General features: G+C 32.8%; 1 protein-coding gene across 1 annotated transcript in view; it reads left to right on the top strand.

Moving 5' to 3' along the window:
* The first annotated feature begins 3,674 nt into the window (after nt 1-3,674).
* The window catches only part of LOC134708231 (uncharacterized), a 28,254-nt gene continuing 18,610 nt past the window's right edge, over nt 3,675-13,318 (top strand). The window contains exon 1 of the mRNA XM_063568617.1: nt 3,675-3,851. Coding sequence (XP_063424687.1) covers nt 3,728-3,851 — 124 coding nt within the window. The 5' untranslated portion in view covers nt 3,675-3,727. The remainder of the gene's footprint in view (nt 3,852-13,318) is intronic.

A 13,318-nucleotide genomic window follows, 5' to 3' on the forward strand; every position in this document is an offset into this window, starting at 1 on the left:
CTTGTTGCTGCTAGAAAAATCCCTGTCTTTGAACGTGTTGTTTCTCTTTCTGCTGCCTTCATGATGATATGTACACTCATAATGAATAGTATCGGTGAGATAATAACGCGTAACTAATAAACGAGGTTGAAAAAAAAATGCCCAGCAAATGATTAATCGAGCCTTGCAACAAGTGAAACTCAGTCTGATCGATTATTCCGTTTTCAAGTTATCCACTGATACATACATGAAAAAAGTAAGTTCCACTTAATGCCACTTTCAACAATATCTTGGATAAATCGTTTTGTTTGTTTGTTTGTTTTTTTGGTGAAGGAAGGCGTGATACAAAGAAAAGATTACCAACGGTCATTTTGCTTGAATAGTACCCGAATATAGTAAACTATCAAAACTTAATTTAAAACCATCTCTTGTCTAAAACATTAACTGACGAAAATGTACAGAAAGAAAATGTCGGGGAAAATGTAAATCAAAATAATTGATTCAAACATTTTAACAGAGTTTGCAGATATTGCTCTTTTTCAGAAATACATTAAACTACCAGAATGGCATTCTTAATAAATGAAAATAGAGATCATAGAATTGAAAGGGACAACACAATATGTCTCCCTTCGAAGGGAAACATATCTAAACATTCGGATAGATTTGAGCTATATTTTGCTGCATCCTAAAATAGTTTCTGTAATTCCCCTTTCATATTTATCATACAAGACTCTAGAGACAATCCAAATTGACCAAAGAGGATGTTCTTTTTAATAAAAGCATACAGGAAAACAGTGTTAAAATGTATAAATAGTTGTAATAGAATTCGTCATCAGATGGAAAAGAGAAACATTTGTTTAGGTTAACGTATGCCTTTGTCAAAGAGACAATAACAGGATTAATTAAAAAGGAATACTAAAAACTAATACAAAAACAGCCCAAAGCCACAAATGTGTCTTCAACGCAACAAGAAACCCCTACACTTGAAGGCGGGATTTAGCTGGCCCCTAAACATAACTATGTATACACAAGACTTACAAAAGCTAGAAGTTCTTGCCTTGGGACAAGAAGCCCAAAATGTGGCTAGTATACATGTTCCGGACCATATGAGTATTTGGACCATACGCGTATGGTCATGACCATATGGGTATATACTCATGGTCCGACCATACGCGTATGGTCGGGGTAATTAACAGGTACATAAATGCTTACCTCTTTATATAACCATTTTAGTTGTTACGTCATTAAAAAGACAATACCAAAGGTCATTTTTTTCATTAAAAATTAGTAATAACAAGAATAACAAAATAAAATAAGCAGTTTCACACAGAAAATTTCATCACTAGACAAAATTATTGTAAACACATTTTTTTCTCACTACCGATATGTTATAACGAGTGAATGGGAAAATGTCGACCTGGGAAGTTAACTTCCAAAAATATTCTAATGCCTTGAGCTGTTTTGCTATAACCGGACGTAAAAGTCGACAGGATGGAGAGTCTATTAAATTGTTTACATTTGTACTTTTGGAACATAATATAATTAGCATTAGCATTGCAATATTCATATTTTTTTTTATACTTATGCGTGTTTTGTTTAAAAAAAAACTGAATGACGTCACCGGCAAGCCGACACTAGTTTATTATTTAAAGTTGTCTGGTGATCTGATGTACTTCAGTTATTTTACGATATTGGGGCGATATTGGAGATCTAGACTGGGGGCTTTCGCCGTAGACACATCGGAATGACCCTGGACTCAAGAAAAGCTACGGTACCGTGTTGACGTAATGTGACCCTACGCATAATGATGTGAGAAAACTAGCTTTGACTCCAATATTTAATGTTATCTGAATTGTAAATAATACAATTTAATGTAGCAATCATTGTTATTTTATAAAGTTTTCTCACGCATATTATTGAAAAATATACCTATATGGTCCAAATACTCATATGGTCCGACCCGTTTATAACCAAACGAGTATATACTCATATGGTCCGACCATACGCGTACGGTCGGACCATACGCGTATGGTCGGACCATATGAGTATACGCATATGGTCATGACCATACGCGTATGGTCCAAATACTCATATGGTCCGGAACATACACATGTTTTGTGAGGTCTTATCCTCCTCCTATACATCTATAGATACAATGGAATAAACAAAGACTACAAATAAATTCCAAGTAAACACATATTGTTGACAAAGATTGACGTTGAGTAAATAATCGTATTTGGATATGATGTGCTTGCAGTATTTTGTAAATTCAATTGTTCTGATCTAATGTTCCACGACTTAACGTTTAAAACCATATCTTTTTGGATAAATAAAAAATGTTAATTCGACTAGAGTCAGTGGGTTGGATTTTTTCGTCTCCATATATCTTTCGGGGATTTAAGTGTCTTATATTTATATTAAGTTGTTTGCTAATTTTTTTAAGCTATTTACTTGTTACTTCTTTTTTTTTTTTTTTACAAATATTAGATTTTTGTCTATCTACATTTTTAAGCCTTTTGTTTACTAGTATTTTTTTTCTTTGGCTTGCTGTCTCATTGATATTTATCCCCTATCTCATTTTATTTTTAAATAATGAATAAGGAGTATCATTTCAGGGCAATAGTTCATAATAAAAGATCTTGTATTTGCCGTTATCAATTATAGTTCAACATAGTTTCACACTTTGAATTATTTAAGCGAGAGGACATCATCTATAAAGTCGAACATGACGCTATAGGATATTGTTAGCTTTTTTTCATTTTTGCCCGAGTAGCTCTTATATGAATTCTGCCTCATGTAAAATAAGAAACAAGTTGACAAGAAGAGGAACACCATTGGTCTCCATAGGATTGCCGATTGTTTGATTAAAACTCAAGTTATAGTGAATATGTTATTATTAAAGAAGTTCTTGTTGGAATCATTTAAATTGCGTTTTTTTTTTATTCCAAAGAATGATTTATCCTATATTTGTTTCTACGATGGTCACCCTTTCTTATAAAACAACGTTGAAATATAAGTCTTTCAATCTGTCTCTAACTTGTTGGAATGAAGAAAGTAATAAAACCTTACACACACATTATTATGGACACATTATCTCTGTCAGATTTATCGTGGTTTGTTGTCGGATTATTAGACAACTAATTCCCTGGCATACTTATATTATATTTCTATCAATTACGATCATGTTAGATAGCTTTAAAAGTTTACAAAGCTGTGTGCTGCATGCACTTATCGAGTTAATAATAGGGTTAATTGATGTTGGTTAAGGTGTTTCAACGGGGAAGATTGTCAAAAAAAAACATGACGAAGAGAAACGATCGACGTCAACGCAAGCAAGAGGAAAATCCCCCAATCGACCCCTCAAAAAAGAAGGAAAAATTGAAGAGAGATATAAACTCATTCTTTTTAAGAACCATCCGGGGTTAGAACGCTATTCCTCATGGGGTTGTAGCACCGTCAATCGAGGCTTTTAAAGCCTAGCCCCGATTACAAAGTATAACTAAATTCAAATATTTTGGGGAGAGGGGTGGTTATGTGCACCAAATCCATGGCAGTATAAACAGTTTGGTTATTGTGGTGATTATCTGACATAAGCAAAGAAATTAAAAACGACGTAACATGTGGTCACCTTACGTAATCCTATACTGATATACTCATTGTCCTTATCAACTACTACTGCATTTTATTATCTTTGTACTAACATATTAGTCTGTTGAAGTCGTAAGGTGCTTTCAAATTCTCCATTGAAATGAAATTGTATATTCTTTTTCTGATTTTTGGTACAGTTATTTCAGTAGAAGATATCCAAGACCAGCTGACACGCGGATTGTGTCTGTGTATTGAGGAGAACTATGTCTATGCCAGAAGTGACCGTAAGTGTTATTTATTTTTACACATTTGAGAAATTCTGTAAGATATAACTTTAAATGTAAACATTTCGCGACCATTCACTATGGTATATCAATACCGCCCGTACCTTGCTATAAGGTATGCACTCCACAGTTAGGTGCAGTGTAGTTTCGCATTTTGGCCCCTGTGGATTTTTTCAAATATGAGAGCTAGTGTGCAATAAAATACATTTTTGGATAGCTGAGTATTAAAATAGCCTTTGTATTGGGTTTATATGAACATCAAGATTATGTAATGTATGTAATATAGACTGTTTTGTGTATGACAGTCCGTATTTGCATGTCCCTACCATATAGGTCCGGCAATTATTGTAATGTTTTTTGCCAACTTTTTATCGCACGAACTTTGTGATTGGATTTTACGAAAAAATGAGGCGAAAGACACCCATTTTTTATTTGATCATTATGAAGATTTATGAAAACAGTTTCTAAAAAGGTATCACTCAAAGGCATTGAAATTCTAGTTTGATCCAAATTTTGGGGTGATATGTGACATGTTCACCCCCCTTTTTGCAATATTTTATGGTAAATAAATACAGAATATTGCCATGGATACACATAAAAGGAAATAATTTTCACTCTTTTAACTATTGAAAATCAAATCTATGGAATATACTGATTACATGTACATATGCACATGTACAACACAAACAGTTAGGTTAATGTATTAGAAATCCAGGAATAGGAGATGATAAAACATTTTGTGGCTCATTATACGACCGCAAAATTTGAAAAAAAAATTCGTCGTATATTGCTATCACGTTGGCGTCGTCGTCTGCGTCGTCGTCGTCGTCGTCGTCCGAATACTTTTAGTTTTCGCAATCTAACTTTAGTAAAAGTGAATAGAAATCTATGAAATTTTAACACAAGTTTTATGACCACAAAAGGAAGGTTGAGATTGATTTTGGGAGTTTTGGTCCCAACATTTTAGGAATTAGGGGCCAAAAAGGGCCCAAATAAGCATTTTCTTGGTTTTCGCACTATAACTTTAGTTAAGTTAATAGAAATCTATGAAAGTTTGACACAAGGTTTATGACCACGAAATAAAGGTTGGGATTGATTTTGGAAGTTTTGGTTCCAACAGTTTAGGAATTAGGGGCCAAAAAAGGGCCCAAATGAGCATTATTCCTGGTTTTCGCACAATAACTTTAGTTTAAGTAAAAAGAAATCTATGAAATTTAAACACAATGTTTATGACTACAAAAAGGAAGGTTGGTATTGATTTTGGGAGTTTGGGTCCCAACAGTTTAGGAATTAGGGGCCAAAAAGGGACCCAAATAAGCATTTTTCTTGGTTTTCGCACCATAACTTTAGTATAAGTAAATAAAAATCTATGAAATTTAAACACAAGGTTTATGACCATAAAAGGAAGGTTGGTATTGATTTTGGGAGTTTTGGGAGTTTTAGGAATAAAGGGCCCAAAGAGTCCAAAATGAAACTTTGTTTGATTTCATAAAAAATTGAATAATTGGGGTTCTTTGATATGCCGAATCTAACTGTGTATGTAGATTCTTAATTTTTGGTCCCGTTTTCAAATTGGTCTACATTAAGGTCCAAAGGGTCCAAAATTAAACTTAGTTTGATTTGAACAAAAATTGAATCCTTGGAGTTCTTTGATATGCTAAATCTAAAAATGTACTTAGATTTTTTATTATTGGCCCAGTTTTCAAGTTGGTCCAAATCGGGGTCCAAAATTAAACTTTGTTTGATTTCATAAAAAAATGAATAATTGGGGTTCTTTGATATGCCAAATCTAACTGTGTATGTAGATTCTTAATTTTTGGTCCCGTTTTAAAATTGGTCTACATTAAAGTCCAAAGGGTCCAAAATTAAACTAAGTTTGATTTTAACAAAAATTGAATTCTTGGGCCTCTTTGATATGCTGAATCTAAACATGTACTTAGATTTTTGATTACGGGCCCAGTTTTCAAGTTGGTCCAAATCAGGATCCAAAATTATTATATTAAGTATTGTGCAATAGCAAAAAAATTTCAATTGCACAATATTCAGCAATAGCAAGAAATCTTCAATTGCACAGTATTGTGCAATAGCAAGAAATCTTCAATTGCACAGTATTGTGCAATAGCAAATATTTTCAATTGCACAGTATTGCACAATAGCAAGAAATATCTAATTGCACAATAGTGTGCAATAGCAAGAAATTCCAATTGGATTTCAATTGGAGTTATCTTTCTTTGTCCAGAATAGTAGTTGAATCAACTTAAATCATTGTTTTATACAATATACAATGTATATTCACTTTTACTACCAAATGATAGATTAAAACAATCTTTACCATTCAGTAATAACAAGCACTTTTTTTACATTTTAATATTTTATGATGTATTTAAATGAGTAGTTATTGTTGCAAACTTCATTAGAAATTTGAATTGAGATCAGTTTTGAAATAAGGGAAAGGGGGATGTGAAAAAAAAATTGGGGGTCAATTTTTGTCATTTCAGATTTCATAAATAAAAAGAAAATTTCTTCAAACATTTTTTTGAGAGGATTAATATTCAACAGCTTAGTGAATTGCTCAAAGGTAAACATTTTTTTTAAGTTCATTAGACCACATTCATTCTGTGTCAGAAACCTATGCTGTGTCAACTATTTAATCACAATCCAAATTTAGAGCTGAATCCAGCTTGAATGTTGTGTCCATACTTGCCCCAACCGTTCAGGGTTCAACCTCTGCGGTCGTATAAAGCTGCGCCCTGCGGAGCATCTGGTTTTTAATTTTATTTTCAAACTGTGGAATGCTACCTAAGTAATAATCTATTGGGGTTGTTGTTGAAGACATTCCTTGTTTGAATTTCATTAGGATTGTAAAATCTATTGTGGTTCCAATTCTTTATAATTACATTGCATGTATGTTTCATTATGATACGTTATTTTGATGAGCAATCTCGCGTCCTTAAATTCTGAAATTAAAATTTATTACACAATGAAATGTGGTTTTCATGATACTTGCTAAAAAAAGTAATTATAAGTATTGAATGCTTTTTTTGTAACTTCATAGGATTGTAAAAGCGTTGACCGAAATATTTTTTTTCAGAATAAAGCACTTACAAAATATACTTCGGTCAACGCTTTTACACACCAATGAATTTACAAAAAGAAGCATTCAATTCTTAAGTGAAATATGAAATACTACATAAAACTACATCAATTCATTCTGAATCCTGATTGAAAAAATAGATTTCTTTATCTTTTTACATTATAGCCAGTTTTCGATCAAATATTTTAAAAAACCAAATTACAAGGACGTTTCAGGCTACATACTTTATAGTGAAGTGACAAATCGGAAAAAAGTCGCTTATTTATAAGTGTGATTTTCTGATTTTCTTTCTTTTTTATTATCAAACACGGGAACGCTTATAAATTCCCGAATGAAGATATCATAAAAAAATTGGTATCAGATGAAAGAGTGATGTATCAGCATTTATTTGACATCCGAAACTTTAATATCATATGAACATGTAAATTGAGTATGTAACATTTTATTCAATCCTACCGTCTGTCAAAGTATATTACATTTCTAACATAGGCCCTATATCTAATATATATCACCAATAGTAAATTTTCACACAAAAAAGTGGAAAAACCAATACTTAAGAAGTTTTGATATATAAAAGTTTGATAGAACATACAAATCAACTTTTACAAGCATTTTTATAAAACTCATCACATAGCAGTATTACTACTGAATTTTCACCCAAATAAGTCATGTAACGTTCCCCTTTCCTATTTTCCCCGGTCATATGAAATGCACTGATATGCATTTTCTTAAGTTTTATAAAAAAGAACATATATTTTTATATATAGTTATGTCTATTTGCTTGAATAAGTACAGATGCTAAGGCACTGTGTGCTAAGGTTTGATAACTTTTGAGGTGCTTTTATTCTTGTTTTTTAAAAAGAATAATTTTAAACCACATTGGAACAACGCCGAAAAAAATCCGGAAAGTTATTGTCAGTGCTAAATCGATGTAACGATGAATCAACGTTCGTTAAAACTGGTAAACATGCCTTTTCTTCAGACAAAAGTCATACAAGCTAAGCAATTGTTAGGCATGTCGAGTCATTTGAGCATGCCGATAGTTTTAAATGACGCAAATTATCAGGCAGGCCATATAGTGGTGAGTTTACGCTTCATAAATAACTTCAAGGACAAGCCACTTCAACATTCAGCATGCATTGTTAATTACTTGATGAAATTAATAATAATTTGCTACTGATGCTACATGATGTTGCTTTTCAAATAACAATAGAAAGTCTACATGATGATCTGTTTGCAAAATAAAGAAAACAAACCCCTGATCAGATAGATGTTCCTTTATGAAAAATCAGTACACCCCTGATCAGATAGATGGTATTGGTATTGTCCAAAGTCTTTATGTAAAAGGGTACAATAGTTATTGAGATTTAGCCAATGAGTGCTTTAAAACCATAATAAAAAAAGAATGTGGTATGATTGCCAATTAGACAAATCTCCACAAAAAACCAAATATTACAAATACATTTACAACTATAGGTCACCGTACGGCCTTCAACAATAAGCAAAGCCCTTATCGCATAGTCAGCAATAAAGAGCCCGCATTGACAAATGTGAAACAATTCAAAAGAGAAAAACAACGGCATAATTAAAGTACAAAATAATAAACGAAAACAAAAATGTAACAGCAACAAATGACAACAACTGAATGACAGGCTCCTGACTTGGGACAGCCACATACATAATGTGGTGAGGTTAAAGATGTCAACGGGCGCCCAACCATCCCCTTACATCGGACATTGGTGTATATAAAGATGTAAAATGATTGCCAATGGAACAACTCTTCACAAGAGACCAAATGACACAGATATTTACAATTATAGGTTACCGTCAAAGGGACAATAAGGTTTATTTCAAATGGTGGTTGATCCTAATTGTTCTTCAAGTCTAATTAGAGGTTATAAGAAATGTCTTTGTGCACCTGAAAATAAACATGGGTTGATAAGATTTGTAGGTACATTGTAACTATGCACTATCGCACTATAATGATTTCGATTTGCAAGAACATGACGAAATATTTCTAGCGGGATCTTTTCAAAATCTATAGACTGTGAAGTAATTTTTGTAGGATCTGTAAGTGACTTAAGAGACAGATATAAGAATTATTCTGCCGCCTTTTTTGCCAATGATCAGATATTGAAAAGTTATTCTGGGGGTTGCATCATATTAAAATCATGACAGTTATGTTTTTATTTCTAATAAGGTACTTTTCCTCAGATGTCAAACATGATGAATTGTGATTTTAGACCGGAGGCATTTTTTCAACCAAAGCTACAAGACATTTTTACCTATTCACGACATATTCAACTTTTTAGTTATTGGACACCTGATGTCTGGCACACCAACAGCAGCTCGCGCTCTTACAGGATGCGACACGTCTTCTCTAATCGAAATTGGCAAAAGACAACAATTACAAGGGGTCGGGAAAACATGCATGTATCACACTTTGTCATTCTAGCTGGTTCTTATATTCACACATATGTTGCAGTGAAAATTAGCTCATCCAAGAAGTAATGGTCAATCAGTACATGGTGGCCTGAATACACTCACGAGTATTGTCGGCGCCATACAATGACATCCAACTTTTGTTTCTGTAGAATTCCGTTACCTTTTCAAATTAATGTGCATATTGAAGTGTTAGTGTATTATAATTATACATAGACAGCAACCTTTGAAGTGTAATATCCCTGTGAATCTTTGTTTATAATAGTTCACATATATATCGAGCTTTCAAGTCTGCTATTTATTCCATTGTTTATAGATATAAGAAGATGTGGTATGAGTTCCAATGAGACAACTCTCCATCCAGGTCATAATTTGTAAAAAAAACAACATTATAGGTCAAAGTACGGTCTTCAAAACGGAGCCTTGGCTCACACCGAACAGTAAGGGCTTCAAAAAATTATTAGTGTAAAACCATTGAAACAGTCTGATTAATATAAAAAAAACTAGAAACGATAAACATTTATGAACCGCATCAACAAACGACAACCATGTCTGTCGTTATTTTATAAAAAAGTGGGACACATCTTTTCAATGTGATATTGGTCTAGTACTGATTTCCTTTTTAATATAAAAACAAACTTCATAAACTATAGTGTCATGAACATGAAGACTAATTTTTATAGTTCTAACATCATTTTAAGTTTAAATAATCAGCCACGAATTTCCATAATTTTTTTCATAACATCATGGACCGGGTGTTAACTTTACAGTTCTTTTTTTCCTCTGTTCTTTATAGCATTTTCACAAAACGTTCCCAAAAATATCTATAGATGGCCATATATTATTGTATAGTTAAGGTGGTATGGGAGTCTAAAATAAAAATGACAGAATTTGTTCATATTTTGTCAAAATGTAGTATCTATTGATACATGTTCAAAAATATTATAAAAATGATAGGTCACCGTGCATTTTCTCAAGCTACAGGTTGTGACAAAATGACAATTTTTGTATGGATTATACAGGAAGAAACAATATTTTGTGAATAGAAACTAAACAAAATGATAGAATTGCTAAATAAATTAGGAAAAGATTGCTTTCAGACGATGCTTTGAGAATATCAAAAGAAAAGATAGGGTCACCGTAGGTTTTTCCGGCTAAAAGACAAAATAGGAAAATTTCATGTAGAGTCCTTCAGAAAATGCACTGTTTAAGAGTTACCTCCCCTTAAATTGCCAATTTGGAAATATTAAAAAACAACCAAAAATTATCTACACTTGTTAAAATATTAATATTTCTAAGTTATATTCTTAAAATTGGTTCTTTTAAATGAAAATTCACATTAAATATCTGCATTCCTGCATCAAATTTTGCTAACTTGATAGAAACTATGGACCTTAGATTCTCTGTTTTTTACAATCCAAGATGGCGAAAGACACCCATACCACCTTAAATCTTAATTATGAATATTTTTTGTCGATAATTTCCGTAGATAAAGATATGTGTTCCATGTTCTTACATGTTGCAAGCGAGGATATGTATCACTAATATCTGGTAACCAGACATTAATATGACTAGCTGTATTTGTGGATCATTCCTAGCGCATGCTTTCATTGAAAAACAATTCTTATTTAACATGAGAGACTACCGAGAAATTGTTCAAAGTGTCTAAAATTTTCGATTTTTTAGAATCCCCCCTTTTGACCTTTTTGCAGTTTGACCGCAGTTTTTAAAAATCTGCACCACTTTGACACTCTACGACATGCCTTAATCAAAGGATATTATATTTTTCTACAAAATAAGACAAAAATTAGCCGTGAGGTATTTCAGTCCATTAAATTTTCAATACCTGATTTGTCACCGTACTATTATATTAAGTATAATATAAAACATGATACAGCGCATATGAGTATCGAAGAAGTTCCTTTCTACTTTTAATATTGTGAATTAATTGGTATTGCTTGGCCTTACAAAAGACAACTTTCTACTGAACCAAACATTCAGTAACTGCATGTAGATTTGCCAATCTCGATCAATTCCGGTCTTTAACTTTTGACATCATCATATATAATATACTATTCTCTTCCTTCTCTCAGATATCATCATTAATAAAATAAATACTTGCAATTAACGTAAATTATGGAAAATTATTGTTAGGAAAAGTTATTTATTTATTTAATTAATTGATTGATTGATTTTGTTTAACGCCACTTTCAGAACTCTTGGCTATATCTGGGCTGCCAGTTTTTATTGAAACAAAATGTGATTTATTATCAAAACCTTGGTATTCACTATGATTAATTCACCTACAATCTGTTAGGAAACAATAAGTAGTGGAGGAGTGTGTGTACTGAAATAATGACTGTGTTAAACGATAAGGAGATTTGGTATGCTTGCCAACGAGGAACTTGAACTCTCTACCGTACACCAAAGGACGTGGGTGTGAGCAGCTACAGGGAATCGTTCGGCCTTCGACAATTTGAAAGTCTCATATTGTTTAGTAAGCTAAAAATAACCTGACAAGACAAATTGTGAAAAGTTTAAAAAAAAAAAAAGAACACCAAACAAAAAAACCCACAACAAAACAAACAGTTAAACAGTCTTATAACGAAACAAATATGAAAGACAGCAACACACAACAGCAACTGAATCAGATTTTTCTGGACATGTTTCTTATACGTTATATCTCTCACAAATTCCGCAAAAAAACTATTCTATTGCAATTAGTTTGAGATACATGTATAACCATAGAACAACCGGACTAATGGGTACTGCGGATAATTTGTGAAATTACATATCATAAGAAGAGGCAAAAGAAATATCACCGCTCAAGAAGTGAAAATCATAGTAGGGAACGATAAATTGTTTCTTTTGTCGTAATTTTTTGTATAGAGTTTCTTGTGTGAACTGAAATATCACAATCTATAGAAAAGGACAATCATTGTTTTCAATAGTAGATTAATTTAAAGTAGATTCACTAGAGTAAATTTCTGCAATAGAAATAGAAAGTTCTTGATCATTTAAAGCAACAAATGACCAAAGAAACGGTAAGTGTTTCTTAAATTTTTCAATTAGAAGTTATTTCGACGAATCTTTACAGAGTTTGGCCAAAACTTTGATTCATAACGATACACGAGCTAGGAGAACTGGCAAATTTTCTAACTGCCTATCTTGAACCTTATTTAATGAGAGTTACCGTCGTTCTAATCGCTAGAAGAGGTCCGTACCCTTTATAATATACTTTCAATGTTATGAAACACAAGTTTTCCTATTTACTTGAAAGGTCGTTTGGTAAATCTGAATGTAAACATATTTGATGCAACTCATTTAAAGCATTCTTCTCTAATGAGAAAGGCTAATATGCTAGATATACTAACTGAAGGTGCGATGAGTTTATTGAAGCTTTTAATTTTCTCCTTGATAATATTTATGTACGTTTCGGGAGCAAAGTTTATCGACAAGCTGTAGGTATTCCAATGGGCACCAATTGCACCCCTTTAAAACAGACTTGTTTTTGTACTGTTGTGAATCACAGTTTATGACCCCGTCTAGATCGCATTGAATTGAGCCGTGGTGTAGTGGTTAGTGCATCGGACTACTAACACAAAGGTTCCTGGTTCGATTCCCGTTTGGGATGAAAATTTCAGGAACTCAATTTTCGGCTCCCCCTTGACACCATTAGCGAGTATGGTCTTAAGGAAACGATGATAGTCCGTCGGAAGGGGACGATAAATGGCTGACCCGTGTTAAGAGAGAGCCATATCTCTTGCACGTTAAAGACACCCTTGTAGATTTCGAAAAAGAGTAGGCTAATGCCGCTACAAGGCAGCACTCGCACCCGCAAAGTGGAAAGGGATTTATATAAGTTGCAAAACTTGTTTCCCAATCCACTCTAAATAAATATGTTTAAACTAAACTAATAAATTCAACAACA

Source organism: Mytilus trossulus, chromosome 1, assembly GCF_036588685.1.
Source record: "Mytilus trossulus isolate FHL-02 chromosome 1, PNRI_Mtr1.1.1.hap1, whole genome shotgun sequence".
Classification (NCBI taxonomy): Eukaryota; Metazoa; Mollusca; class Bivalvia; order Mytilida; family Mytilidae; genus Mytilus; species Mytilus trossulus.